The sequence below is a fragment of the Rhincodon typus genome, chromosome 23 (genome assembly GCF_021869965.1).
Source record: "Rhincodon typus isolate 14 chromosome 23, sRhiTyp1.1, whole genome shotgun sequence".
Classification (NCBI taxonomy): domain Eukaryota; kingdom Metazoa; phylum Chordata; class Chondrichthyes; order Orectolobiformes; family Rhincodontidae; genus Rhincodon; species Rhincodon typus.
The window spans coordinates 29,164,064-29,190,268 of record NC_063354.1 but is presented as its reverse complement, the minus strand read 5'-3'; the positions used below and the strand labels follow the sequence as shown (position 1 = coordinate 29,190,268).

The following is a 26,205-nucleotide window of genomic DNA, read 5'->3' as shown; positions in this document are numbered from 1 at the left end:
AGAAAAGAACTTAGTCAACTATTGTTAATTTCACAAAAGCATGGATTATGAAGCAAATTTAGTTTGTTTAATGCATTCCTTTGCACACTTTCAAATATTTTTCTGTGAAATAATACTTCATCACATTTTTGACCCTAGATTTCATTTATAGAAACCTGTTCTGTCCGTAAAATGGCCAGATTATTTTTCCTGGTAAATAGAGATAAACAAGGTAGATGTGACAAAGTAATTTAAAATGATAGACAATTGAGAGAGGTGGGTGATAGTTGACAACCTAGTCAAATTGAGAGGCTGAAGATCCTTGGATTGTAACCAAAATGCTCGAAGATGTCGAGGAAAATGTAACTGAGGCACTTGTGTATTGAAACAAGTTGTTCTGAGAAAGGAGTACTGCCAGGGGGCTGGAGCACAGCTAATTGGTTTATCTAACTTTAAGAGAACAAGCAAGTTTTGATAACACTAGCTCAGTATTGGTGGGACGAAAGATAACAATTGATAATATGCGTAAGGATTTGAAAAAATAAACAGCATATTTTGAAGTAGTAAGCAACAATCTCAAAGGCAAAGTCCTAATTAATGAACTTTATTGACTTATGTGGAGCAGTAGCAGAAGGGATAATTAAGGGTAATTGATTTAATGTAATTCATTTGGATTTTCAGAACATCTGAGGTACTGGATTGTAATATGGGACAACTGGCTGGGGAAGTAGTTGTACACAGGATTGAGACTGTGCAGGAAAACATTAGACTTGCAAAATATGTAATTCACAAATACATTATGGATAATTAAGGTGGATTTTTTGTAAGGATTGAGGCCACATGACTTGAAAAAATCTTCTAAATTGGGTAAAGGTACAGCTACACAATGAAAATTAATTCAGGTTAATAAGATCATAGAAGCACAGCTGGTTTTACTTGGAAGAACCAAATTTCAAGTTACACTGAACTTGAATAGGTTCAGTCTGTGCCAGTCAGAAACAAGTACCCAAGTGTTCTAATTCCATTTTCCAACACTTGGCCACAAGTGCACATCTAAATATTTGAAAGTTATGCAGGTTTCTGCCTTCACTAACCTGTAGGCAGTGAATTCCAGATTCCCATGACCCTCCTTTCTCTCTTCCTCATTTCCTCTAAGCCTTCTACCGCTTGCCTTAAATCAATGTCCCTGGTACTTGTTCCTTCAAAGAGAAGTCTACCCTGCCTACCTTAACAATGCTCCTCATTGTTTTATTCATGTCCCCCTTCAATCTCTCTCAGAAATTCAACCCCAGTCTGTTGAATCTGTTAATAGCTGAAATTATTCAACACAGGTGACATACTAGTAAATCTCCTCTGTATCCTCTCCAATGCTCAGATCCGCATTACTTAAGTGGTGGCCTAGCCAACATTTTATACAGTTTGATCATAACTTTACTTAAACTCCAATGCCTTGGCAAATATCCATATGATGCCTTAACCACTTTATCCAGCTGCCCTGATAACTTGGGGGATTGGTGTACGTGCACACCAAGGCCCATTTTAATCCTTTGTGCTTCTTGGGGTTCTACCTGTTTTAATCATGTATTCCTTTGCCTGTTTGTCCTGCCTAACTGTATCACCTTGCATTTTAAGTGGATTGAATTCCATTTACTGCTAAATTGGCCCTTCTGACTAGCCTATCTATAATCCTCAAGTCACCTAGAGCTATAATGCTTACTATTTACCACCCCACCAATTTTTGTCACCTGAATTTTACTGATCACTCCTACTTTAAAGTCTAAATCACTTGTAGCCACAGCATCAACTTGAAGGACAGTGGTTTGACTAAGACAAATAATAACAAATGGAGCAACATGATCATGCCTGACCTGCCTCTTTAGTACTTACCTTTTTGTATTCATCCCACTTTTATTGTTTCCCTCCATACTTGAAAATCTGTCAATATTGTTCAGCATATATTTAGGAAATGAGCATCCACAGTTCATTCGGGTAGAGATTTCAAAGATCCACAGTGCTTGAGTTTCCCCTCGTTTCCAACCTAAGTGGCTGACCCTTTGAAACGGATGTCATGCCCTGATATCCCATGTCAGAGGTAAAATTGTCTGCACGACTTAAGCCCTTTAGTTTTTGTCTCAAATCACCTAATTGACTTAACAGCAGTTAGAGCTTGTCTGATCTGTGTTCAGGACAATCTCCTTACGCTGAACTGGTTCCTGTGAGCCTTCATTGCACTTGGTGCTAAGTGTATCCTTGCTTTTTGAGTAGAATGAAACTGTACCCAGAGTACCCTGTGATATCTCACTAAGGCTCCAGATAGTACCAGTAAATCTTTAATGTCGTACTTCTATCCCTCTTGCACTAGAGGTTAACATACCTTCTACTTGTCTATTTACATGCTGTCCTACATGTGAACTTTGTTCTGTGTACATGGGCATCCGGGGTCCCTTCTACACCAATGCTTCTTTTTACGAAAAGAGAACCAACCTTAATGTTCTGCTTCTTCCTATAGTTTGCTTACCTGTTAATCCTAAACTGATGCACGAGATGAAATTTCATTCTTGGCTTGTGGACATAGTAGTGGTAGTATCAAACAGTAACGACCAACCTTTTACCCTGTTGGGAGTTAGTGCCTTTAACAATGCAAATACACTGCATTTGCTGCTTCCCTCTGACCCACTTTCCCTTTAGTTTCAAAGAACCTCTAACAGACTTGTCAGAAATGTTTTCTTTCATCAACTCATGTTGATACCTGATGGTTTTTGTCTTCCCACACACCTCCACAGGCACATCATGGATTCAAACATTTTCCCCCTCGTAAAAATTGATTTATTTGATTTTGTTCAGGCTTTAATCATTAAAGCAACAGGAGACTGTCTGCAGTAAATCAAACTTTAAGTTATAGGCAGTATTAGTAGTCACCTTGCTTTGATTTTAGCAGTTAGTAATTGCTCTTATTTTCCAGTTCAGTTTAGCGTGCAGGTTCAGTACTGTCTGTCTGGGCTCTCTCCAACACCTCAACTTCATCTGCTTCCAGTTGTACAGCAGGATGACTTCACTTTCAAACTTGATGCAAGCCTTTGTGGTTGAAAGTGGCAGTTTATTAACTCTTTCCAAGCCTTGTCCCACAGCATGATCAACTTATTACTATTCTAATGAGCCTAGTTTAGGCAAAGCTTATTTCAAATTTGTAATGTATGCCTGAGCAATTTCTAATTGCTGCTTGTGGGTGTTTGTCCTGTAATTGTCAAGCATTGCATTGTCTTCACTCTGTTTGCAATCCCAGGGTGTGTCAGCAAGTGAAGCAAAGCTGAGACAAATGATAAAGTACTAAAACCTAGATTGGATTACAGTTGAGCAGAATGGTGTGATTAAACAATGAATGTGCTTTGATTTGGTTTACTCAGTTGCACAAGCATGAAATGTTAAATTTCCCTACTGATTCCTTAACTGATGTTGGGTTAACTAGCCGTCACCTCTGATTTTCTTTTTGTTCTTGAGTCACAGTTACATTTACTACTTAAATTTATACATTGGGAATGTGCTAACATCAAGATTTTAATTTTTTTGCCTCCATATTAGTTAGAATGGAGGTTCCTGAGGGATCCAGGAGTGAAGATGTCTTGGTGTAATTTTATAGAGCTTTTGAGACCATACCTGGAGTATGATGTACAGTTTTGATTTCTTAGATCAAGGAAGAAAATACTTGTCATGGGTGTGGGTGTGTGGGGGGGAGGAGGTCGGGTGGGTGACTGCAGCAAGCATTCACCAGACTGATCCCTGAAGTGGCACAACTATTGTTCAGATGAGACTGGGCCTAAATTCATCCTTCACATGAATAAAGTTGATCTAATTCAAACAAAAAAATATTCTTGGCAGTGTAGATACTGGAAGAATGTTTCTGCTGTTGAAGAATTTGGAGAAAAGATAAGGGGACAGTCTTAGAATAAGTATGCCATTTCAGGAGTTGGCTGAGGAGGAATATCTTTAATTTCCCTACCCCCGATAGTTGAGACACAATCACTAAGAATGTTCAGACCACAATTGGACTAATTTCCACAAATTGAAGATATCAATGGATATTGGTCTAGTGTAGTAAAATGACACTTGGATGAAAGATGACTACAATTTAGTTGAATGTTGCAACAAGCTTGGGGGGCTAAATGGCCTATTATTGCTGAGTTGGTTTGGTTTGGTTTGCTCTGCTTTGCCCCGGTGCTGTTTTTTGAAATTTCTTGAGCCTTGTCCTAGGCACTCCCTCCTTTTCAAAAGTGTGATCGTAGAACTGGATGTTAGTTGAGGTTTAGTGTGTAATCTGGTGAGGTTTACATTATAGTTCTAGTTCTGATTATTGAAGCAAGAGTGTTTTTAAGAATTCTGAGGAAAGGTCACCAGACCAGAAATGTCAACTTTATTCTTCACAGATGCTGCCACACCTGAGCTTTTCCAGCAACTTCTGTTTTTGTTCGTTGTTTTTCTGGTGCTTGTCTCAATGCTCTGTTAGTTGCAAAATTAAGTTTATACCAGAAGAGGGCAGTATGGTAACAAATTGTCCGAGTAACCTTTTTTAGCGCATGTGGAATGTATCAGGTATGATTAAAACAAACCTGTGCTGGGGTTCAGTAATTCTGGCATTGGACTTGTCACTACTCAAGTCAAGAATTAACAACTTGTGAAACTGCAGTGTCATTTGGAAGCTGCTGGTCTTCCTTTTGCAAAATGGTTCTTGTATTGAAGGTAAACAGTTTCTTTTTGTCCCTACTTGTGGGACATAGACACTGCTGGCTAGCTAACATTTATTGCCTGTCCCTAGTTACTCTTGAGAAGGTGGTGGTGAGCTGCTGCCTTGAACCGTTGGATTCCATATGCTGGTGGTAGGCCCACAATACCCTTGGTGAGAATGTAGAATTTGACCTAATAACAGTGAAAGATAGGTGCATTTCCAAGTCAGGATGGTGAGTGACATGGAGGGGGAACTTGCACTTAAGTGTTTCTATGTAGCTGCTGTCCTCTTCCTTTTTTGAGATGGAAGTGGTTGTGTTTGGAATAAGCTGTCTGAAGATCTTTGCGTTTTTGCAGTGCATCTTGTAGATAATACACTGCTGCAACTGATTGTCAATGGTGGAGGGAGTGGATGCTTCTGGATGTGGTGGCAATCAAGTGGACTGCTTTGTCCTGGATGGTGTCCAACTTCTTGAGCATCAGAACTGCACCCATCCAGGCAAGTGGGGAGTTTTCCAACGCACCCCTGACTTGCCTTGTAAATTGTGGACAGGCTTTAGGGAGTCGGGATCTAAGTTACTTGCCACATTTCTCCTAGCATCTGACCTGTTCTTAACTGTGTTTGAGTCCAGTTAAGTTTCAGGTCAATAGTAACACAGGATTTTGATAATGGGGTATTCAGTGATGGTAGCTCTATTGAATGTCAAGGGCCAGTGGTCAGATTGTTTTTCATTGATGGTCTTTGCCTTGCATTTGACATGATGTTACTTGCCACTTGTCGGCCTGAGCCTGGAAATTGTCCAGATCTTGTGGATTTGAACATGGATTGTTTCCATGTGAGGGGGTGTGAATGGTACTGCACGTTTTGGAATCAGTAGTTGACATTCTCATTTCTTATGATGGAGGGAAAATCATTGAAGCAGCTGAAGGTGGTTGGGCCTAGGATACTACCCTGTGAAACTTCTGCAGAGATGTCCTGGAGCTGAGATGATTGACCTTCAACAACCGCAGCCATCTTCCTCGGTGCTAGGTATGACTCCAACCAGTGGAAAGTTTGCCCCTGATACCCATCGATTCCAGTATTTCAAGGGCTTCTTTGATGCCACACTTTGAATGTAGCATTGATATCAGGGCTTGTCCCACTCCTCTGGAATTCAGCTCTTTCATCCATCATTGAACCAAGGCAATAATGAGGTCAGGAGCTGAGTGGCCCTGTTAGAACCCAACTGGGTAACTGTGCACAGTTATTACTTCATTTTAAGGTATGCCTGGTGCTGCTCTTAGCATGCCCTCCTGTATTCTTCTTTGAACAAGTGCTGATTCTCTGGCTTGGTGGTAGTTGAGTGGGGGATGTACTGGGTCCTCATTGATAGCACTGACACGTTCCATCACTTCAAAGTAGACTGATAGGGCAGTAATTGGCCCATTTTATACATTGCGTAGATTGAAACGTTAGGGGAGCAGCAAGTTCTGGAGTACCTATCCCCGATGCTGTTGTGGAATGTTGTCAAGGCCCATAACCTCTTCAGTGTCCAGTGCTTCCAACCATTTATCACATGGAAGGAATTGAATTGGCTGAAGACTGGTATATTGCAGGATCACTGGAGAATGCTGAGATGGATTATCCACTCAGCACTTCTGGCTGAAGGTGGCTGTGAATGCTTCAGCCTTTCCTTTTTTCACTGGGCTGTCCATCATGGAGGATGGCCATATTTGTGGCACCTCCTCAACCATTCATGACTAGATGTGGTATGACTGTAGAGCTAAGGGCTAACCAATAGATCAGATCTGTCTCTCAATTGCTGTTTTTGCTTCACCAGGTTGACACCTAGTTTTTATGTATGCCTGGTGTTGCTCCTGGCATGTATTCCTGCTCCCTCCATTGACCCAGTGTTGATTCCCCTGGCTTGATAGTTGAGTGGGGGATTTGCTGAGTCATGAGGTTGCAGATTGTGCTGGAGTACAATTCTGTTGATGGCCCACAATGTCTCATGGATGTCCAGCCTTGAGTTGCTAGACCTCTTCACTTTGTCCTGTTTAACCTGGTGATAATACCATGCAACAAAGAGGGTGTTCTCTGTGAAGGCAGGGCTTGGTCTCCATAAGGATTGTGCCGGTGTCACTCTTAGTGATACTGTCATAGACTGATGCATCTGCAGCTGGTAGATTGGTAAGGATAAAGTCAAGTATATTTTTCCCTTGTTTCCCCCCACCTGTTGCAGACCCAGTCTAGCAGCCATGTGACTTTAGTCCTATGTTAATGATTTCAGGGCAACTAGGAATGGGCAATAACTTAGGTTTTACAGTGCCTTCTAATAAGGGAGCCAAGTGCCTTTCACCCCTCTGACTGGTGAGACGTGGGACTGACCAATCTGTCCCCACAAACCAATGGTAATGTAATTTTGTTTGAAATTTGAAGCATTCAACTTGCGTTGTGGTGTGTGTTTTGTTTCATCTTCACTACCAGCAAAGCAGGTTGTTGCAGATTCTCATCTATTAATCTGTGCTGGAGACAGTTGGGAAAGGGGCTCACAGTATGTAGTTCAAGCAGTGATGTAATTCTCAGTGTACCTCTTTGAAGTTTGGAAAGCCAATGGCATAGACAAAATCTGAAGGTCTTTTTTAATACTTATTAATTGGACTAAAATGAGATGGAACTGTTTTTAAACAAGGCATTTACAAGCACAACTGCATGTTGAGGAGGCAGGGAACTTGGTTCCTGTTGTGAACCTTGCTCGTGTAGCCGAGAGTCTTATCAATGTGTAAATGCATACGGGTTTTTTGCAAGTGAGGCTGATCTGCTTTGTGGATTAGAGGTATCAGTGGCAATGGTCCCCTGTGCATATGTTCTTTGCTCATGTACTCCCTTTGCTCAGAAAACTGGCAAATTTTTAAATTCATTTGTGGAAGATATAATTTTTGGACTTGTTGCATCTTAAGATTTTGTTAAAGTAGCTGCTTGGTTGCTGAGAAGTTTTTAGCAGGAGCTGTGGAAGATTTGAACCAGAAGATGGCATCGTAATAGTGAATTCTTCCTGCTACTGCCTTTTCAGTGTGATCTTGGATTTTATGCAGTTCAAGACTCCAGGTAGGCCTTCACAGTAGGGATGCTTGCCAGTCAGAAGAGCCGAGGTGAGAGGGTCTGACTTTATGACTGACGTTGAGAAGGAAAGTTAAGACTGAAGGGAGCAGGAGGGGTGGTTAAAATCATAACATGCTGTCAGTCATTTGGCAGCTGATGTGTTGTGTGCTGCCTTGAAGTAGCCAGTTCGCTCTTGTGTTTTGATCTTTTTTGTTATCTGCCTTGTTTCAATGCCAACACAGCTTGGTTAAGCAGGGCTTATTATTGCAGGCAGTCCGTTGCACCTTGTTTCCAGCTGTTGAAGTCAAAATGATCTTCAAGCAGGCTTTCAGGGTATCTCCAGAGCGTTTCTACTAGCCACTCTGTCATCTTTCTTTGGTTGATTGCTGGGAGCAGAATGTAGGCCCGAAGGTCAATGGGAGGTTGCAGCATTTTGTTGAAGTGCAGAATGTGATATCTGAAGTTTTGAGCATGACTAAAGACCATCTCTATGTGTGCAGATATCTTGCCTTTCCTCTGGTCCATTTTCCACCTGGACAAGACCTCTGAGGATGGCCCAACAAGGACTTTTTGATGTACTGTATTTCAGGCAGCATGTACTGTCAACTCATTATTGGAATCCTTTTGGCTAATGGCCATAGGGCAGTTGCTCAGATGTCAGGTGACCATTGTTCCCTTGTTCACCTCCATTTGTTAGTTTGCATTCCTTGTCAGAAGAAAATCTAATTCTCAAAACACTACACCAGTATGGTGCCTGAAATCTTTTTTTTAAACTGTCAAAAGTCTAGTTAATTTTGCAACTAATTAAATGAATCTTTTAACTAACTGCACTTTTGTTTTTGGAATAAATGTATTGTTTCTGTGCTGATGTATTTCCTGCCCTCCACCCAAAATACCTTTTTTATTGCTGCTTTAAATAGTCTCCTAATGTACTTCCAGTCCTGGTTGTCTTAGAACCTGAGAATCATTCAGAATTGACAGATTTTTTTTTTCCGTTTCTTGCAAAACATGCTTTTCCACATTCAGCTATGTATTTTCTTGATTTTCTTTTGACCTAACTTACTGATGACACTCATTATTGGCTGCACGCTGCTGATATATTCGCAAATGAAAATAGTTTGGGCTCAAACAGTATGTATATTTGAATTTCCTACTTTTGCCATGTGGATGGCGTCTTAGACGCTTGCCTGCTTTATCTTCACAAAGTGCTGTGCATTAGAGGCATTGCATTTCTTGGTGCAAGAATGGACAGAAAATTAAGACAATCTGTCAAGTTTTTCCACTTAGTTTTTCTTTGTCTTTTGTGATAAGTGCACCCTACCCTTGGAGTTCTGTCCCTGAACTTTGTCTGAAACTTTTTCGACAAATTTTTCAAAAGCACTCTAAATACCTTCAGCTAAGTCTACAGTCACCCCTCAACTGATTCCTTGTTGTCTAGTCTGTTTTGATCCACCACCTGAAGCATATGAATTTTTAAATCGGTTGTACAGCACAGAATCACCATTTGGTCCAACTCATCCATGCTGACCAGGCATCCTGAATTCACCTAGTCCCATTTGACAGCATTTGGCCCGTATCCCCCTCAACCCTTCCTATTGATGTACCCATCCAGGTGCCTTTTTAAATGTTGTAATCATACCAGCCTCCTTACCTTCCTCTAGCAGCTGATTGCATACATGCACTACCCTGTGAAAAGGTGCCCCTTAGACCCTCTTTAAATCTTTACCCTCTCTCCTTAAATCTATACCCTCTAGTTTTGGGCTCCCACACTCTGGGGGGGAAAAGACCTTGCCTGTTTACCTTATCCATGATTTTTAGAAACCTCTAAGAAGCCATCCCTCAGCTTCTGCTCCAGGGAACGTAGCTTCAGCCGATTCAGCCTCTCCCTTTTGCTCAAACCATCCTCTCCTTTTAAATCTTGTCTGAACCCTCAGGTTTAACAACATCTTTGCTATTGCAGAGAGACCAGAATTGCACAGTATTCCAAAAGTGGCCTAATCAATGTCCTATATAGGTGCAACATGACTTTCAACTCCTATACTCAATGCACTGACCAATGAAGGCAAGAATTCCAAATGTTGCTTTCACTAGCCTATCTACCTGTGACTTTACTTTGAAGGAACTATGAACCTGTACTCCAAAGTCTTTTTGGTTCAGCCACACTCCGCAGGACCTTACCATGAAGTGCAGAAGTCCTGCCCTGATTTGCCTTTCCAAAATGCAGCACCTCACATTTATTTAAATTAACTCCATTGGCCACTCCTCAGCCCATCTGATCAGGTCTCATTGTATTGAGGCAATTTTATTTGCTGTCCACTACACCAGCAATTTTGGTGCAATCTGCAAACTTAGGAACCATTCCTCCTATGTTCACGTCAAAATTATTAATATAAAATGTCAAAAAACAGTGGAGCCAACACCAATCCTTGAGGTACACTGCTGGTCACAGGCCTCCAGTCTGAAAAACAACCCTCCAACACCACTGTGTGCTACCTTCAAGCCAGTGCTGTATCCAAATAGCTCGCTTCTGTGGATTCCATGATGATCTAACCTTGCTAACCAGTTTACCATGTGGAACTTTGTTGAATGCCTTTAAGACCAGGAAGATAGCATCCACTACTCTGCCTTTATCAATCTTCCTTGTCATTTCTTCAAAAAACTGAGAGTTAGTAAGACACCAATTTTGCATGCACCAGCCATGTGGACTATTGCTAATTAGTCCTTGCCTTTGCAAATATGCATAAATCCTGTCCCTCAAGATCCTCTCCAACAACTTTGCTACCACTGACATTGGGTCACCTGTCTATAGGTCCTGGCTTTTTCTTACCACCGTTTTAAATGATGGCAGAATTTCAACCCTCCAATCTTCCAGCATCTCACCCATGGCTATCAATGATAGAAGTGCCTCAGGAATCCCTTTCCTACCTTTCCACAAAGTTCTGGGACACATCTGATCAGGTCCCACTGACTTATCCACCCTCATGTGTTTTAAGATGTCCAGCACCACCATCTCTAATATGGACACTTTGCAAGATATCAATATTTATTTCCAGCTCGCTAGATTCTATACCCTTAGCTGCCCCTGTTTGTCAGTGTTTGTTTATTTTTCACTTCCTGCCACAATGTCTTGTACTCTAGAATTTTAAAAATGAGCCATCCCACAAATCTTTCAATTGTAATTCCATAAAGCCTTTATATTGCATACTGAAATTGGCTTTCCCATTCATTCTGTGTCCTTTCAAAACAATTTTAAGTGGGTGGCTTGCATTAACTAAATAGCATTTGGAAGTAGAACTAAATGTCTTTTGTGCCAATTAGATTTAATAATTGTATCAACTTAGTTGATGTATGTTGATAATTCTAAATTTGAGTCTCACCTGGGTCCTCATCTTAATTCTGATCAGATGAGCTCCCCTCCACTTTAAGTGTAGGACTGGAGAATCATTGCGTATAAGGTGGCCATTCAGCCCATTGTGTCTGCACTAGCTTAAACAAGCTACTTTGCAGCACACTGTCTCACTGTGCAGATCCATGTTAATTTTAAATAAGCTGAGGATTTCTTAACCGCCAAACTGGCAGTGAATTTAAGACACTCAGTACCTTTTCTAGGTAGGAGCTTTTCCTTGTGCCCTGCTGCTAATCGTTCTACTAATCACAAGTCCATGCCCCAGCAATTGCTTTTCTTTCACAAAGATTAAAACGTTTGCCTAAATGCTCTATCGATGTCCCATATTTTGTACACCTCAATTAAATCGTCCCCTTGCTGCTTCTGTTCCAAGGAAAACCAGCATAATCCATCGAACCTTTTCAATGTGATTAATATCAAAGGCCTGGCAACATCTTGGTAAATCTGTGGTGTCTCTTCAGAGCAAGAATGCTCTTCCTGTAATCTAACCAAAACTTCACCACTGATTAGGACATTAATTAGGCCTTTTTATAGTTCCAGCATTATGTGCATGTTTTAATATTCTATCCCTTGTCTAGTGAAGGAAAGCATTGCATATGCTGACTTTGCCATCTCATCTGCCTGTCCTGTCAAGCTCTGACTTGCAAGCCAGGGTCTCATTTCCTGTACCTGTCAACCTCGTGTTTAACGTGTTCCATTATTTAAACAGGGTGGTTATATTGACCGTTTTCCAATCTACTGGAACTCTCCTGGAATCCAATGAGTTGTGGATATTTTGACTAAAATATAGGCTGATTCTGGCAACTTGTCTGCCTTTAGTCCCATTAGCCTCTTATATTTTGTCCCTTGTGATAAAGACTCTATTGACAACAACTTGTTTCGTGTCAACATCTTGCTTATCTTTGGAGTGTTCATATTGATCTTTATGATGGAGAACACTGACACTGTTTAAATTATATAGTGTTTCCCTATTGTCAGTTCCCTATTTGCAACATGTTGATGTCCTTTCTGTATTCACTGAGTTAATTTTGGATACAACTTAGCACATTCCCCTGTAACCTACATGTTTTTTCTTGACTGGCCTACCATATGGGACGTTCTCAGATGACTAAAATCAGTGATGACATCCACAGCACCAATCCTAATTGTCACTTTGTCAAAATTCAATTGATTTTAGATGTTACTTTCTCAACAAAATCACCCTCCTGATTTAACATGCCTTTTTAATTGAGCTAAATTTCATTATTATTTGGTTCCAATAATTTGTCGACCTCCTGAGATCAGATTGACTGACCTACAATTATTTGGCCTATCCTTTGCATTCTTTCTGAATAATGTTACAAAATTTAGACCTCCAATCCTCAGTACTCTACCTGTATCTACTGAGGATTAGAAAATAATCCTTGAAGCATCTGTTATTTCCTCCTTCCTTGCTTCCTTCCTTCAACAGACCAGCTACAAATCATCTAGCCTTGATGATTTGCCCAGCTTCAAAGTGGTCTGTCCTTCGCTTTTTTACTCTTATTTAGTAATGTTTGGCACTCCTTGTTAACTAGAATGTGCACTTCCCCCTCACTTGTGTATATGGAGACCAACTAATCATGATGAACCCTGCTCACATCTTGAAAATTCAAGTGGCCATGTAATACCTGGCTCAAACCTAACCTTAGTCGTCTCTTTGCTCTTTAAACCATCTTTGGATTTTCTTTAGTTTTACCAGCCAAATTTTTTTCTATTTCTTTGTGCTTTTTGCATGTCCTTTTTAAATATCACTCCATCTCTTCTAAGCTATTTCATATATTATGGTTATTTCAGATTTTCATGAGCTCAATTTTTTTTCTGCCATATCTTGCCCTATGTACTTTGGAACAATTAGGGGCTCTAGATTTAGCAGTACTACCTGATTTCTTTTGTGGGGACATTGTTCATATGCTGCCTGTAGAACCTTGCTTTGGATACAGCCCACTAATTAGCCACTGACAAAGACCAAAGCGATACAATGCAGGAACAGGCCCTTTGGCCAAGAAGTCTGTGCTGATGCATGATGCCTTGATAAAGTAAACATTGTTGCCTCTATGCTGACTGTGTGTATCCCTCTATTCCCTGTCTCTCCGTATCTGTCAAGATGCCTCTTAAATGTTGCTATTGTATCTGTCTTCTCCACTGACAGCACGTTCCAGACCCTAACCACCCTCATTTTAATAAAAAAAAAAACTGCCCCTTTTCATCACTGATTTTAATTGGTCATCTGAGAATGTCCCATATGGTAGCCCAGTCAGGGAAAAAAAGCATGTACATTACAGGGGAATGTGCTAAGTTGTATTACCTTCAAGCTATGTCTCTGAGTAACTGACATTTCAAACCTGGAAAAATGACTCCAACTATCAACTCTATCCATGTCCCTCAAATTTGTAAACTTCTATCAGGTTGCCCTTTGGCCATGGTTCAAGTGAAAACAAACCAAGTTTATTCAATCTCTCCTCGTAGCTAATGCACTCCAAACCAGGCAATGTATTGGTGAACCTTTTCTGTACCCCCAAGTGTCCAAATTGTTCTAGCTAGTTTTGGTCACCACACTATTCACTATTCCAAATGTGGCTTAACTAAATCTCTGTACAGCTGCAACATACCTGCCAATTTCTGTACTTTATGTCCCAATGATTGAAGGCAAGCATGCCATATGCATTGACCATTTTATCCACTTGCATTACCACTTTCAGGGAATTGTGGACCTGTCTGCCTAGATCTTTGTGTATGTTGATGCTAGTAAAGGTTCTGCCATTTACTGTATACCTCCATCCTGCATTGATCTCCTGAAATGCATCACCATGCATTAGTCCAATTGAACTCCATCTGCCACCACTACTCCCAAGTCTGTAGCCGTTTTATGTCTTGTATCCTCTGGCAATTCTCCTCACTCCACAGCTCCTCCAATCTTTGTCTGCAAATTTACAATCGGGCCACTTTTTTATCTTCCAAATCCTTTTATATAAATGACAGACAGTGTGTTCTGACACTGATCCCTGTGGAACACCACTGGTCACAGATGTCCAGTCTGAAGAACATCCTTCCCCTATTGGCTGCTATGATTAGTCAGTTCTGTATCCATCTTAGCAGTTCACTGTGGATCCCACATGACTTCACTTTTTATCAGTCTGCCATGAGGGGCCTTGCTAAAGTCCATAGAGAGAACAGCTACCAGACTGCCCTTATCCTTTTGACAACTAGCTTGCTTGACAATGAATTAAACCTATGTGTTTCAGCCATTCCATTAAGGTCAATGATCTATTCCAGATTTGTTATTTCATGTTGGTGCGTAGACTGATCAGTGCTGAATTGTTAGAACTGTGAATTTCTAAATATGGAACTCGTGTTGGAACAAGCGTCAGATTCAAGTACCTTTTCCATACAGACTGTAAATAGATTCTTAATGGCTTGAGTTGGCTAACGTAATGGTCATTTAATTTTAATTCCACGCAGTGATCAGCCATAAATGATTTGAACACCCATTTTGAAATCTGATTAGGGTTCTGGAAATAATTGAATTGCTAGCTTCTTGAACTTTTTAAGTTAGATCAGTTGAATTTTAACACTGCGTACGTTCAGTGGATTTTTTAAAAGCTGTATTAGTTTAGTGCTTCAGGATCACTCCTTCCAAGCTGGAACGAGCACCTCCCCTACGTCTCTGCTTGAGGAGCTACCAATATGGTTTCCAGTTGACTGGGAATTTCTGTGTGGAGAGAGGAGCAAATATCAAGTCTAGCCTGTTTGTTTACAAAATGAACTGCTACCATTTTGACCCTGAGCTGGCCTTCAACATTTTATCCCTTACAGCTATATGACTACAACATTCGTTATTGAGGCCATGGCAGCCGCCAATGCACACTTACGTTGGAAAAGGAGGGAGAGGCAGAGAATAGTAAGTACAAAATAGTTAAAACTGTGACTAGCATTAAGGGACAACTTTAACCTAATCTAGCCATTATACCGAACTAGATCTAATGGAATGCTGATTTTTTTTTTTTAATATTGTTGCTCTGTTGAAAATTGAAGCTATGCTTTGTTGGGAAAAGTGTTAATTTGGTGTTCCAATTAATTCCAAGTGTTTTCTGGTAGAGTTAAACCCAGTCCCCTGCAAGTGTTTGAATACTGTAACTGAAGGAACTGCTGAATGTTGACTTTAGAACATAGTACGTAGAACTGTACAGCACAGGAACAGGTCCTTTGGCCCACAATGTTCGGCTGAACATGATGCCAAATTAATCCCTTCTGTCAGCTGTTGGTTCATATCCCTCCATTCCATGCATATTCATGTGCTTATCTAAAAGTCCCTTAAATGCCCCTATCATTTCTGCCTCCATCACCACTACCACCCATGGCAGTGCTTTCCAGACACCCACCACTGTTTTTAAAATAAGTTGCCCCTCTCATCTCCTTTAAACCTCCCCCGTCTCAAATGCATGCCCCCTAGCATCAGACATTTCAGTTTCAGGAACGATTCTGACCATCATCCCTATGTATGCATCTGATAGTTTTACAGATTTCTATCAAGTGTCCCCTCAGCCTCCACTGCTCCAGAGAAAACAAGCTAAATTTTTTTTGGCCTGTCCCAATAGTTCATATCCTCTAATCCAGGCAGCATCCTGATTAAACCTCTTCTGCGCCCTGTCCAAAGCCTCCACATCCTTCCTGTGATGTGGCAACCAGGATTGAATGCAATTCTCTAAATGTGGCTTAAGCAAAGCCTTATGAAGCTGCAGCATGACATCCTGACTCTTGTACTTAACTCCCCAACTAATAAAGGCAAGCATGCCATGCACCACCTTTACCACCCTATCTACTTGTGTGGCTACTTTCAGGGGCCTATGGACTTGAACCCCAAGATCTCTCTGTACATCAACGCTGTTCAGAGTCCTGCCATTGATTGCATACTTGTCCTTCACATTTGATGCAACACCTCACACTTACCTGGATTAAACTGCATCTGCCATTCCTCCACCCATATCTTCAACTGATTTATATCCCGCTGTATCCTTTGACAACATTCTATACTCTTGACAACTCCAAAGATCTTTATCTTAGTCACAAGCCTCCAGCCTGAAAAACACCCTTCCTCCATTACCCTTTGCCTTCTATGAGCAAGCCCATTATGAATCCACGCAGTCAAGTCACTGGATCCCATGCATTTAACCTTCTGGATGAGTCTACCATGAGGGACCTTGTCGAAAGCCTTTCTAAAATCAATGTAAACGCCATGCACTGCTCTACCCTCATTGATTGCCTTTTGTCAACTCCTGGAAAAAAATCATTCCAGTTAGTAAGACATGACCTGACCTGCCCTGCCCAAAGCCATGATGGTCCCCAATTAGGTCATGCTTCCAAATGTGTGTAAATCCTACCCCTAAGAATTCTTTGCAGTAGCTTTGCAACCATCACTGAGAGACCTAGTGGTATATAGTTGTCTGGATTATTCCTGTTTCCCTTCTTGAACAGAGGAACATTGTTAGCTACCAGCTAGTCCGCCAGGATCTCAAGTGGCTAGTGAGTATACAAAGATCTTGGTCAAGATGCCAGCAATCACCTCGCTTGCGTCGTTCTGTCCCTCAGTGCCCTAGCGTAATAGCATGCTCTGTACAAAACTACGTCCTATCTAGTTATCCTGTTTAATGTAGAGAGTTCATATCACTGTACTTGCCATGGTTGTTTCATGGCCCCTTCTCCTAATTGCCTGCTTGAGTTGTTACCTGCTTTCCTAATATACCTAATGGGCATTGTTTGATTTCTAACTTCCTAAGCCCTACATATGCCTGAAGTCTGTACATTGTAGGTACTGAAGCTGTGGGAAAGTATATTTCATTCTGCTTTATCTATTTGAGAATGAACTGTCACCTCAAATTGAGACAATGTGAGTTCTGCACATTGTGGGTACTTCTATTGAGCTTGACTCCACAACATTAAGTTGGAAGAAACTATTGCGGTGGTTTGTTTTAATCCAGCCTGTGATTATGATGTGTTTGTGCCAAACAAGTTGCTTCTAGTGGTTGGATTTTTATTTCCTTCCAAAATGATAGTGTTCAAATGCATTTTACCTGATTTTAATTATAATTGAGATTAGTTTCATTTGCAGTCAATTTAAAATGAGCAAGAGGTGATTACTGGAGAATATCAACATACTTGGCAATATTGGGTAATAAAATGCTACTTTTTGGGCTTATTGGCACAACATCATATTCCCATACACTTGATTGCACCTGCAGCTTGCTAAAGTTATTTTACACACTCTGCAGTGACTAACTTTGGAAAATAAAAACTTCCTGGTCAAATGCTTGTTCCTTCTAGGAGAATAGAAGGAAACATGAAATGTCCCAGATGGTTTTCAGTCTGGTGACCTTTAAATGCATAGATGGGTGTCACTAGCTGTATGTGCTTGTCACTAATTGTCTCAGTAGTATGTTCAAGAGCAAGTCTTTCAAAAGTCCCTTGGAAAGAACAGCCATTTTAGCTCACTGGATCTTGAGGCTGCAGTTGAGCTGTGGGTTTTGTCTTCATGGCCATACCCTAATTCAAGTACTTAGCAACATCAAGGAGCTGCAATTGCTGCCACTCAAACTTGTATGTGATTTTCAGGAATATCAAGCAGTTCTGGAAGTCACAGGAGTTAGGTGTCTTTAAAACAATGCCTCATTGTGTCCTTTGACCTTTCGGAACAAATCCATCTGGGTATCTGCTCAGTTTTTCAAAAGAACTAATTTTCACAATCCATAGAGTCCTCAACCTTAATGAACTGCTTTTATCATAACTAGCCCTGCAGGATATTGGCCATGGCTCTGGGGTGTAACTTGTAACTTTTTTGTGGGCCCTGTAACCCCTAGAATTTGTCCAAATATGCAAGGAATCTTTATGTATCCACCTGCAACATATATCTAGATAGTTAATCATCTGCACTGACTTCCTATTTCTATCCTTGGTGTGTGGCATTGGCAATCTGCAAATTTTGAGTAACTTGACCTTGATTTATTTCCTTACATCCTAAAAATCTGCAGGATGACCTTTTTTATCTTGCACCGATGTGGTACCAGTAGAAACTTGGGTTCTAAAGTGGAGAAACTGAAATTTTAAGTTTTGATTGCTAAGTCTAGATTGTAAATTTTAGAAGGGGAGGACATAGTTAGACAGGCAATGAAAAATAGGAATAAATGTCTTTTTCCAAATGGCAGACAGTGCCTAATGGGCTACTGCAGGGATAACAGCTGGGACCCAGCTATTTACAACATCTACTAACTTAGATGAGGGAAACTAAATGTAATATCTTAATTTGCGGTTGAGAAAAAGCTGGAGGGTGAACTGAGAGGAGCACACTGACTTTGCTGAATGATTTGGACTGGCGATTGATTGGGCAAATGCATGGCAGATGCAGTATGATATGGATAAATGTGAGATTATCTGCTTTGGTAGCAAAAGCAGAAAGCCAGATTATTATCTGGCTATAAATTGAGGGGGGAATGTGCAATCAGATCTGGGTGTACTACCAGTCACAAGGCAAGTATGCACATGCAACACATGGTCAAGAAAGCAAATGGAATGTTGCTCTTTGTAGTAAGAGGATTCATGAACAGGAGCGGGGACATCTTGCTGCAATTACACAGGGCCTTAGTGACACCATAATCTGGAATATTGAATGCAGTTTTGGTCTCCTTTTAATGGAAGAAGGTTGTCCTTGTTACATGTGGAGTACAGCGAAGGTTTACCAGACTAATTCCTGGACTGGTGGAGCTGATGAATGAATGAGGAAAGGTTGAGTTGCTTCGCATTGTGTTCACTAGGGTTATAGTCCAAGGAAATGGGATAAACCATTTTGGACTAAGTGGAGCAGAAATTTCTTCACCCAGAGTGGTGAACCTGCAGAATTTGCTATAACAAAGCAATTGAGGTTAAAACAAGTTTTGAATGAGTTTGATATAGCATTTGGATAAAAAGGATCAAAGGATATGGAGGTTGGGGAAAAGGCAGAAGTAGACTGAGTTGGACAGTCAGCCATGGTCATAATATATGGTAGACAGGCTTGAAGGGCTGAATGGCCTACTCCTACTTTGGAGGTTTTTTGTTTTGTGCATTTGAGAGTTTTAAGGTGAATGGTTTGGGGTGACAAACTGTTTGAAGAGGAAAACAAAATTGGGCTGTTGCTTAGCACCAAGATGTTCTCCCCACTGGGAAGATGGAGACTGAAATTGATTCAGTTAGAGCAGTGTGTATATTTCTTGGAGAAAGAGGCTTGTGAAAGCAGCCAAGTTGTTTAAGGGTCTCCAACAGTCAGCATAGAGAAAAAGCAGGCCTGAGAGTCTGTCAAGTTACTTACTGAGAGAAGCTCTAGAACATTCCAACAACAAAACTCTTAAGTACCAAAGAGGAAAGAATTCTGCTTTGCTGTTGAACACAAAATTGAGGAAAACCTGTTAATGATGAAGTGAACTGAGGTAGCAGCATTTTAAGAGCTTCGTGAAGGGACTTGAACTAAAGAAGGCTGCACTGACTGAATGCAGGAGTTTGACTGAACAAAAACTGTCTGGAGCCTTGATCATTCACTGACCTTCAGGATCTATAAAGTGGTTGAAAGTTGCTTTTTCCTGTAATTTGCAAGGCACATTGGCAACCACTTGTGTCGATGTTCGGTGACTGACCGTCATGGTAAACAAACAGCAAAAAGAGATGTTCTATCAAGCCAGTTTTAACCCTTGGATCTGAATTGTCAAGTAGAATTAAATAACAAACCTCCGTGCTTGTCTGCTTTGGTGTTTTACAGCCATTCAGGTGATTCTGTGATTGGGGCCACAGATGGACATGACATCCTGGAGTTCTTCGTGGCCACAGAAATGAATCTGTTTTCTAACTCAAGTTGTCTTTTGCATAATCTCCCTCCAGCTTCTGTGTGGCTGTAGAATTAGCTCTGTTACAGTCCTGAGAAAAATGAACACCACTATTTAAATGAGTACTTAGTATCAAACAATGCATTCAGGGCTCCTGCACAGCCCAATGGTTAGCCATCCATTTTTGTCACCTCTTGAAGTTGCAAATTGACTGTCCAGAAATGTTCTGTAATGAACTTGCTTTCATCATTGTGGACACCCTGCAGTGACTTGAGCAGTTGCTTGAAATCTGAGTCAGTGACACTACTTGCACATCTATTACGTCCTAGAGTTGTCTTGTGAAACAATCCATTACTTTGTACCGAGGTGCCTTGCTGTACCTCTAAGCGTTAGATCACGACAGTGAACAAATTTAAACTGAAGCATTAAATTACTTTAACTGAGTTTTGTTTCTGACATGTTCCCAACTTTTCATGATTCTGGTCATGCAGATCCCTCTACCTCTAAATCTGCGCACACTCCATTTTAAATCTTGTGCTTTTCTATTCATCCTGACAGTGGATAAACTCTCATTTTCCTGACATTATACTCCATCTGCCAAATTTTTGTGCACTTAGTTAATGTATTTGCATCCATAGTATCATAGAGTGCTTTCCTGACTCTACTAAATTTGATAATATAAACAAAAGTACTCAATTCCCTTCAGCTAAGTCATTGATTCAGATTATGAATTGCTGAGACCCAGCATTGATTCTTGTGGCACTCTACCTGTTACTGAAATGAAAAGTATCCATTTATTGTCTGAGTACTATTTAGTTCTCTATCCATGCTGAAATATTAACCGCCAACTCTGAGAGCTGTTTTGTGTAGTATCTTTTTATATAGTACTCTGGATTTCCAAAGGGTATTTGAGACAGACTGCATCCATGGATTCATCTTAATGCACCTTGCTTGTGACATCCTCGACTGATATCAGTATACTGATGACAGTCAATTTTTATTTCCTAAAGCTGTTGACTCTGCCTGATTTGCATTAGCATCTTCTAAATATTGTGCTGACTCCTTAATGGATTTCAGCATTTCCCCTGTGAAAAAGCTAACTGGCCTCCAGTTTTCTGTTTCTGTATTTTTGTTTTTTGTTCTATTGGAGGTATCCAATCTCTCCAATCTGCTGTGACCTTGATCAGAATCCAGGGAATTTTGGAAGATAGTGCTTGCATACACCCGCTCCCCCCCACTCCCGTCACCTCCATTCAAGGCACCCTTCCACATCAGACAGAGGCTCACCTGCACATCCGTCAGCATGTTCCACTGCATCCGCAGTGGCCTCCTTTACATCGGTGAGACCAAGTGGAGGCTCGGAGACCGCTTTGTAGAGCACCTGCACTGCCGTTTGTAGCAAACAATACCTTCCAGTCACGAGCCATTTCAACCCCTTCCACCCGCCCCCGCCCTCTCTGGGTGACATGTCCATCCTGGGCTGCCTCCAGTGTTATAATGACTCCACCTGGAAAATGGAGGAGCAGCACCTCATAATTCTGCCTCTGAAGCCTACAGCCCAATGGATTTTACCAGCTTCAAAATCTCCCCACTCCTCCCGGCCTCATCCCTGCTTCCTTGACCTGATAGAACCTGTCTGTCTTCTCCCATCTGCTCCTCCCACCTCACTGACCAATCCCCACCACTCCCTACCTGCATTCACCTATCACCATCCCACCTATTTTCCTCACCCCCACTCTCTCCTTTTGTCTTTTTTCCTGAGTTCGACACACAGGCGCGCGCGCGCGCACGCACGCATGCAGACAGAGGCACGGACCAGCTTACCTGCCCTAATGCTGTCTGGCCTGCTGTGTTCCTGCAGCCCCACAGTTATCTCTGACTCCATCTGCAGTTCTTGCTATCTCTACATTATGATCTTTATAGCTTTTCAGGCTATGTTGGTTGCAGTGATTTGCCCAATCCACACATTAAAATTGCATGATTTATTGCAGTACCTTTTTTTACAATTATTTCTTGTACTGTCCTACCCTGTAGCTACTGTCAGGAAGTCAATAAACTGTTTCCACCAGTGACTTACCTTTTGCTGTTTCTAATCTTCAAAATTTAATTGTTCTGATGTTCCACAACAGATCATATTTATCCCTACTGTACCTTGTTTTGCATCCTTCCTTCGTTGGGTTGCTACAACTCCTTTTTTAGGCCTTCTCTCAAATGTCAGATGCTCTTGTCTATTTCGTCCCCAGCTTTGGGCACTTGGCCATTGAACAGACTTAGTTGTAATCATATGCCTGCTATTTCTATTTGTCATATCAGTTCATTGCGTTGCATGTATTCAGATGAAGAACATTTCAAATTAGTCTTTCCCATTTTGTTCCTACTTGAACTGTTATCTGCTTGTGCACTCTTTGCTTGGGTGCTTTATCTCTTCCTGTCACACCTGGTTATTATCTGGGTTGCTACTTTGCACAATCTTGTCCTCTTCTGCTTTTGTGTCTTGTGTTCTTATAGAAGCAGGCTGTTCAGCCCATTGAGTCTGTTCCGCCAGAGATCATGGCTGATTTGATGATGAACTCCACTTGCCTACATTATTCTCAAACCTGGATTCCCTTACTGATCTGTTTGTCAGCTGTGAAAATACTTAACATGGCCTCAATATCCCTCCTGTGGTGAAGAATTCCACAGATTGGTAACCCTCCTGAGAAGCAATTCCTTTATCTGTGCTAGGTAGGTGACCTCATATTCTGACATTGTGCACTCTGGTCCTGGACTCTTCAAGGACAACAAATCTCTCTGCATCTACCAATCAGGCCCTGCAGAATCTTGTATATTTTGACAACATTTCTTCTCTTGCTTCTGGACTTAAACGATTACAATGCCAACCTATTCAACTTTTCAACATTAAGAAAGCCAGCTGCACTTGGTTCAATCTAGTGAAGCTTCTCTGAATTGCTTCCAATACCAGCATCACTTTACTTTACTTTAATTAGGGGACCAAAAAACTTCTCGGAATTTATGGTCTGACTTCATGTCTTGTAAATTTTGAATAAGACTTGCCTACTTTTTATAGTGACACCCTTTGAAGTAAAGTCAACAGTCCATTTTATTTCCCTAATTACTCTTGGAACTTGGATGCTGGCTTTTTTGTGTTTTGCGCACAAGGATTCCAAAATCCTTTTGGGCTGCAGCCTTCCCAAGTTTCTTCTTGTGAACATGTCCTCTCTGGTTTTGTTCATTTGAAGGCTTCTTTACAGTCCAAGTTATGACTTGACTGGACATTGCATACAATGGACTGTAAGTGGAGCCGTCTCAATGGTGTAACTCTCTTCACCAGTACATTTGTCAGTGACTCATGAATTGAAACGTGCATCTCCCATTTCAGCTGGTCTGAGCTATCCATTGAAAACTGACCCCATTTACTTTCAGTTGTTCACTCAGCTGATAGTGATTCAGAGCTGATTACCTTTGTAGTTCTGCCTCTTAATTTGGTGCCTAGCTGCATATGCCAATTCAGGAAAAGAAATCTGCCATCTCGTGCTAATATCCTTAGAAGAACAGTTGTTGGTATAGTGGTGACTGAATCCTTCTCTTCCTTCTAATTGTATAGCTTAAGGTTGGGTATTAAGGGTCTTGTGGTTCTAGGAATATGGGATGAAGTTGCTCTTCAGTGTGTGATTAGCATGGAGGTGTCATTACATTTCCATGCAAGTTGGTTTTGAAAAATGAAGCACTTCTGAATTATGAAATCATTCAGACACTTTACCAACTTCTAGCTTGTAAACAATTTCTCTAAGCAAGATGTGAAACTTGCTTCAGCAAACTTCCCCTTTGAATTACACTAATGTATGTATTCAATAAGATAAGTTAGATTTCCCATTTTTATGGAATATGGGTGTTGCTGGCTGGCCAGCATTTATTACCCATCACTAATTGCCTGTGAGAAGGTAGCGGTGAGCTGCTGTTTTGAACCCCTGCTGTGGGTTGACCGTGATGCCATTAGGGAGGGAATTCTAGGATTTTCACTTGGTGACAATGAAGGAATGACAATATAGCTCCAAGTCAGGATGGTGAGTAACCTGGAGGGGAATTTGCAAGTTGTGGTCCCATATCTCACCTTCACCTTTTGAGGTGGAAGGTCGTGGTGGTGTTGGGGGGCAGGGGAAGGGTGTTGGGTGAGGTTGTGGGTTTGGGAGATGCTGGTTGAGGTTCTTTGAATTTCTGCAGTGCATCTTGTTAGTGGTAGTGGTAGTACTCATCCCTACATGACCAGAGGGCAGGTATAAATCTGCAATATAGCTGTGGGTCTAGAGTCACATGCAAGCCAGAACAAGTGAGGATGGCAGACCTTTCCTGAAGGGTATTTGTGAACCTGATGGGTTTTTATGATGACTGACAGTAGGCAATCACCCAAGACTAGAAACTAATCTGGATCTCTGGTGCTGTGAGGCAGGTGTCCCAGCCACTGGGCCACCATGCTACCCTAAATGTAAAACAGCTCACTTGTCCCAAGCATCTTAATGACCAACAACAATCACATTTAGTAGCACCAGGCTTCAAGCCCACACCTCCAAAGTGACTGGAGCCTTGATCTAGCACAGTAGACCAGATGTCTTAAGGTGTGGCAAAAATGCATTTGTCTTTACAAAGGACTTGCATTTTTCTGATGCAGAAAATAATCCAGATTAGCCTAACATCAAGTTCAATATCAAGGAAGCTAATGGAATGTTGGTGTTTATATCTCGAGGACTAGAGTACAAGGATGAAGTTTTATGTTGCAGTTTATATAAAAGTTATCTTGTTAGACTCCACTTGGAGTAATAAGTATGTCTGGGCACCACACCTTAAGATCTGTTGGCCTTGGGAGTAGTGTAGGTTCACAAGAATGGGGTATTGGACTTGAGGGGTTGAGGAGAGATTGTACGAGTTAGGTCTGTTTCCCTAGAATTTGGAAGATTACGAGGTGAACTAATTGAAGTCTTGAACGTGTTAATGGGGGAAAATGTAGTGTAGGTAACTACAGCCAAGATTGGAGGATTCTAGGACAAGGGGGCAAAGACTAAATGTGAGTGATACTGTTCAGGAGACCTGTTGGGAAGCAGTTTTGCACAAGGTGGTAGATGTTTGGAGTTCTTCCAAAAACAGTGTGTGCTGGATCAGTTGTTGATCTTAAATCTGATATGAATTTAAGGTATGGAGGGACACGGGCCAAAGGCAGGTATATGGAGTTAGGCCAGAAATCAGCCATGTTCTCATTGGAATAGGCTTGTGGGGTTAAATGGTCTACTCCTGTTAACAGCCAAGGTGATGTCAGGTTAATTGGCCTATAGTTTGCTGTTTACTCCTTCCTCTGTTTTTTGAGTTGAGGTGCCACATTAGCAATTTACTAATCATCTCATCCATCTCCAGAATCCCATTATTTTTTGTTTTGCAATCAATGCATCCATTATCTGTAGGTATCTGTTTTAGGATCCTAGGATGCAAATTTAGGCCTAGGGGACTTCTGCCTTTCGCCCCATTTAGTCTGTCCAATGCTACTTACGTACTGATGGTGATGAGACTTCATTTCTCCCCTTCTGTATCCTTGTATCAAATAGGATGCTTGAAGTATCTTTGACTGTAAAGACTAATGCAAAATATCTATGTTCTCTGCAGTTTTTGCTCCTATAATCTCCACGGGTTTATTCCCTAAGGGGCTTCTGTTCACTTTGACCCCCCTCCCTGCTTTTGTTAATATTTAAACAAGCTCATATTGTCAGTTTTTATATTCCTTAATAGTTTGTCTCCATTATTTTCTGACTGTTTTGTCCTTTGCTGGATTCTGAATTTATCCTGGACTTCTGGACTATAGCTAACTATGGCGTCTGTTTTTTCTTTTAACTTAATACTCTCCCTAACTTGCTCAATTGTGGTTGATTTATCCCTTTTCTTAAAAGCTTTCCTCCTTTCTGGAATGTATTTTTGCTGAGAATCATGAGTTACCTCCTTAACTGTCTGCCACTGCATGCTTACTGCTATTCCTGTTAAACTACCTGCCTAGTCCATTTAGCTAATTCCTATCCTCGTTCCACTGTAATTCCCTTTTAAATTAGTTGTTTCCAACCTATTTTTTCTTCAAACTGCATAAAATTCTCATGCTATGATCACAACTGGGCCACCTG

General features: G+C 41.1%; 1 protein-coding gene across 2 annotated transcripts in view; it reads left to right on the top strand.

Moving 5' to 3' along the window:
• Window positions 1–26,205, top strand: part of tmem104 (transmembrane protein 104) — a 181,619-nt gene that overhangs the window by 10,762 nt on the left and 144,652 nt on the right. Inside the window, exons 1-2 of one of the 2 annotated variants that reach the window (XM_048611045.1) lie at window positions 4,620–4,713; window positions 15,021–15,105. In XM_048611045.1, the coding sequence (XP_048467002.1) occupies window positions 15,025–15,105 (81 nt within the window). In that variant the 5' untranslated portion in view covers window positions 4,620–4,713; window positions 15,021–15,024. Of the gene's footprint in view, window positions 1–4,619; window positions 4,714–15,020; window positions 15,106–26,205 lie in introns of those variants that run through there. The other variant, XM_020528955.2, reaches the window with a different exon arrangement.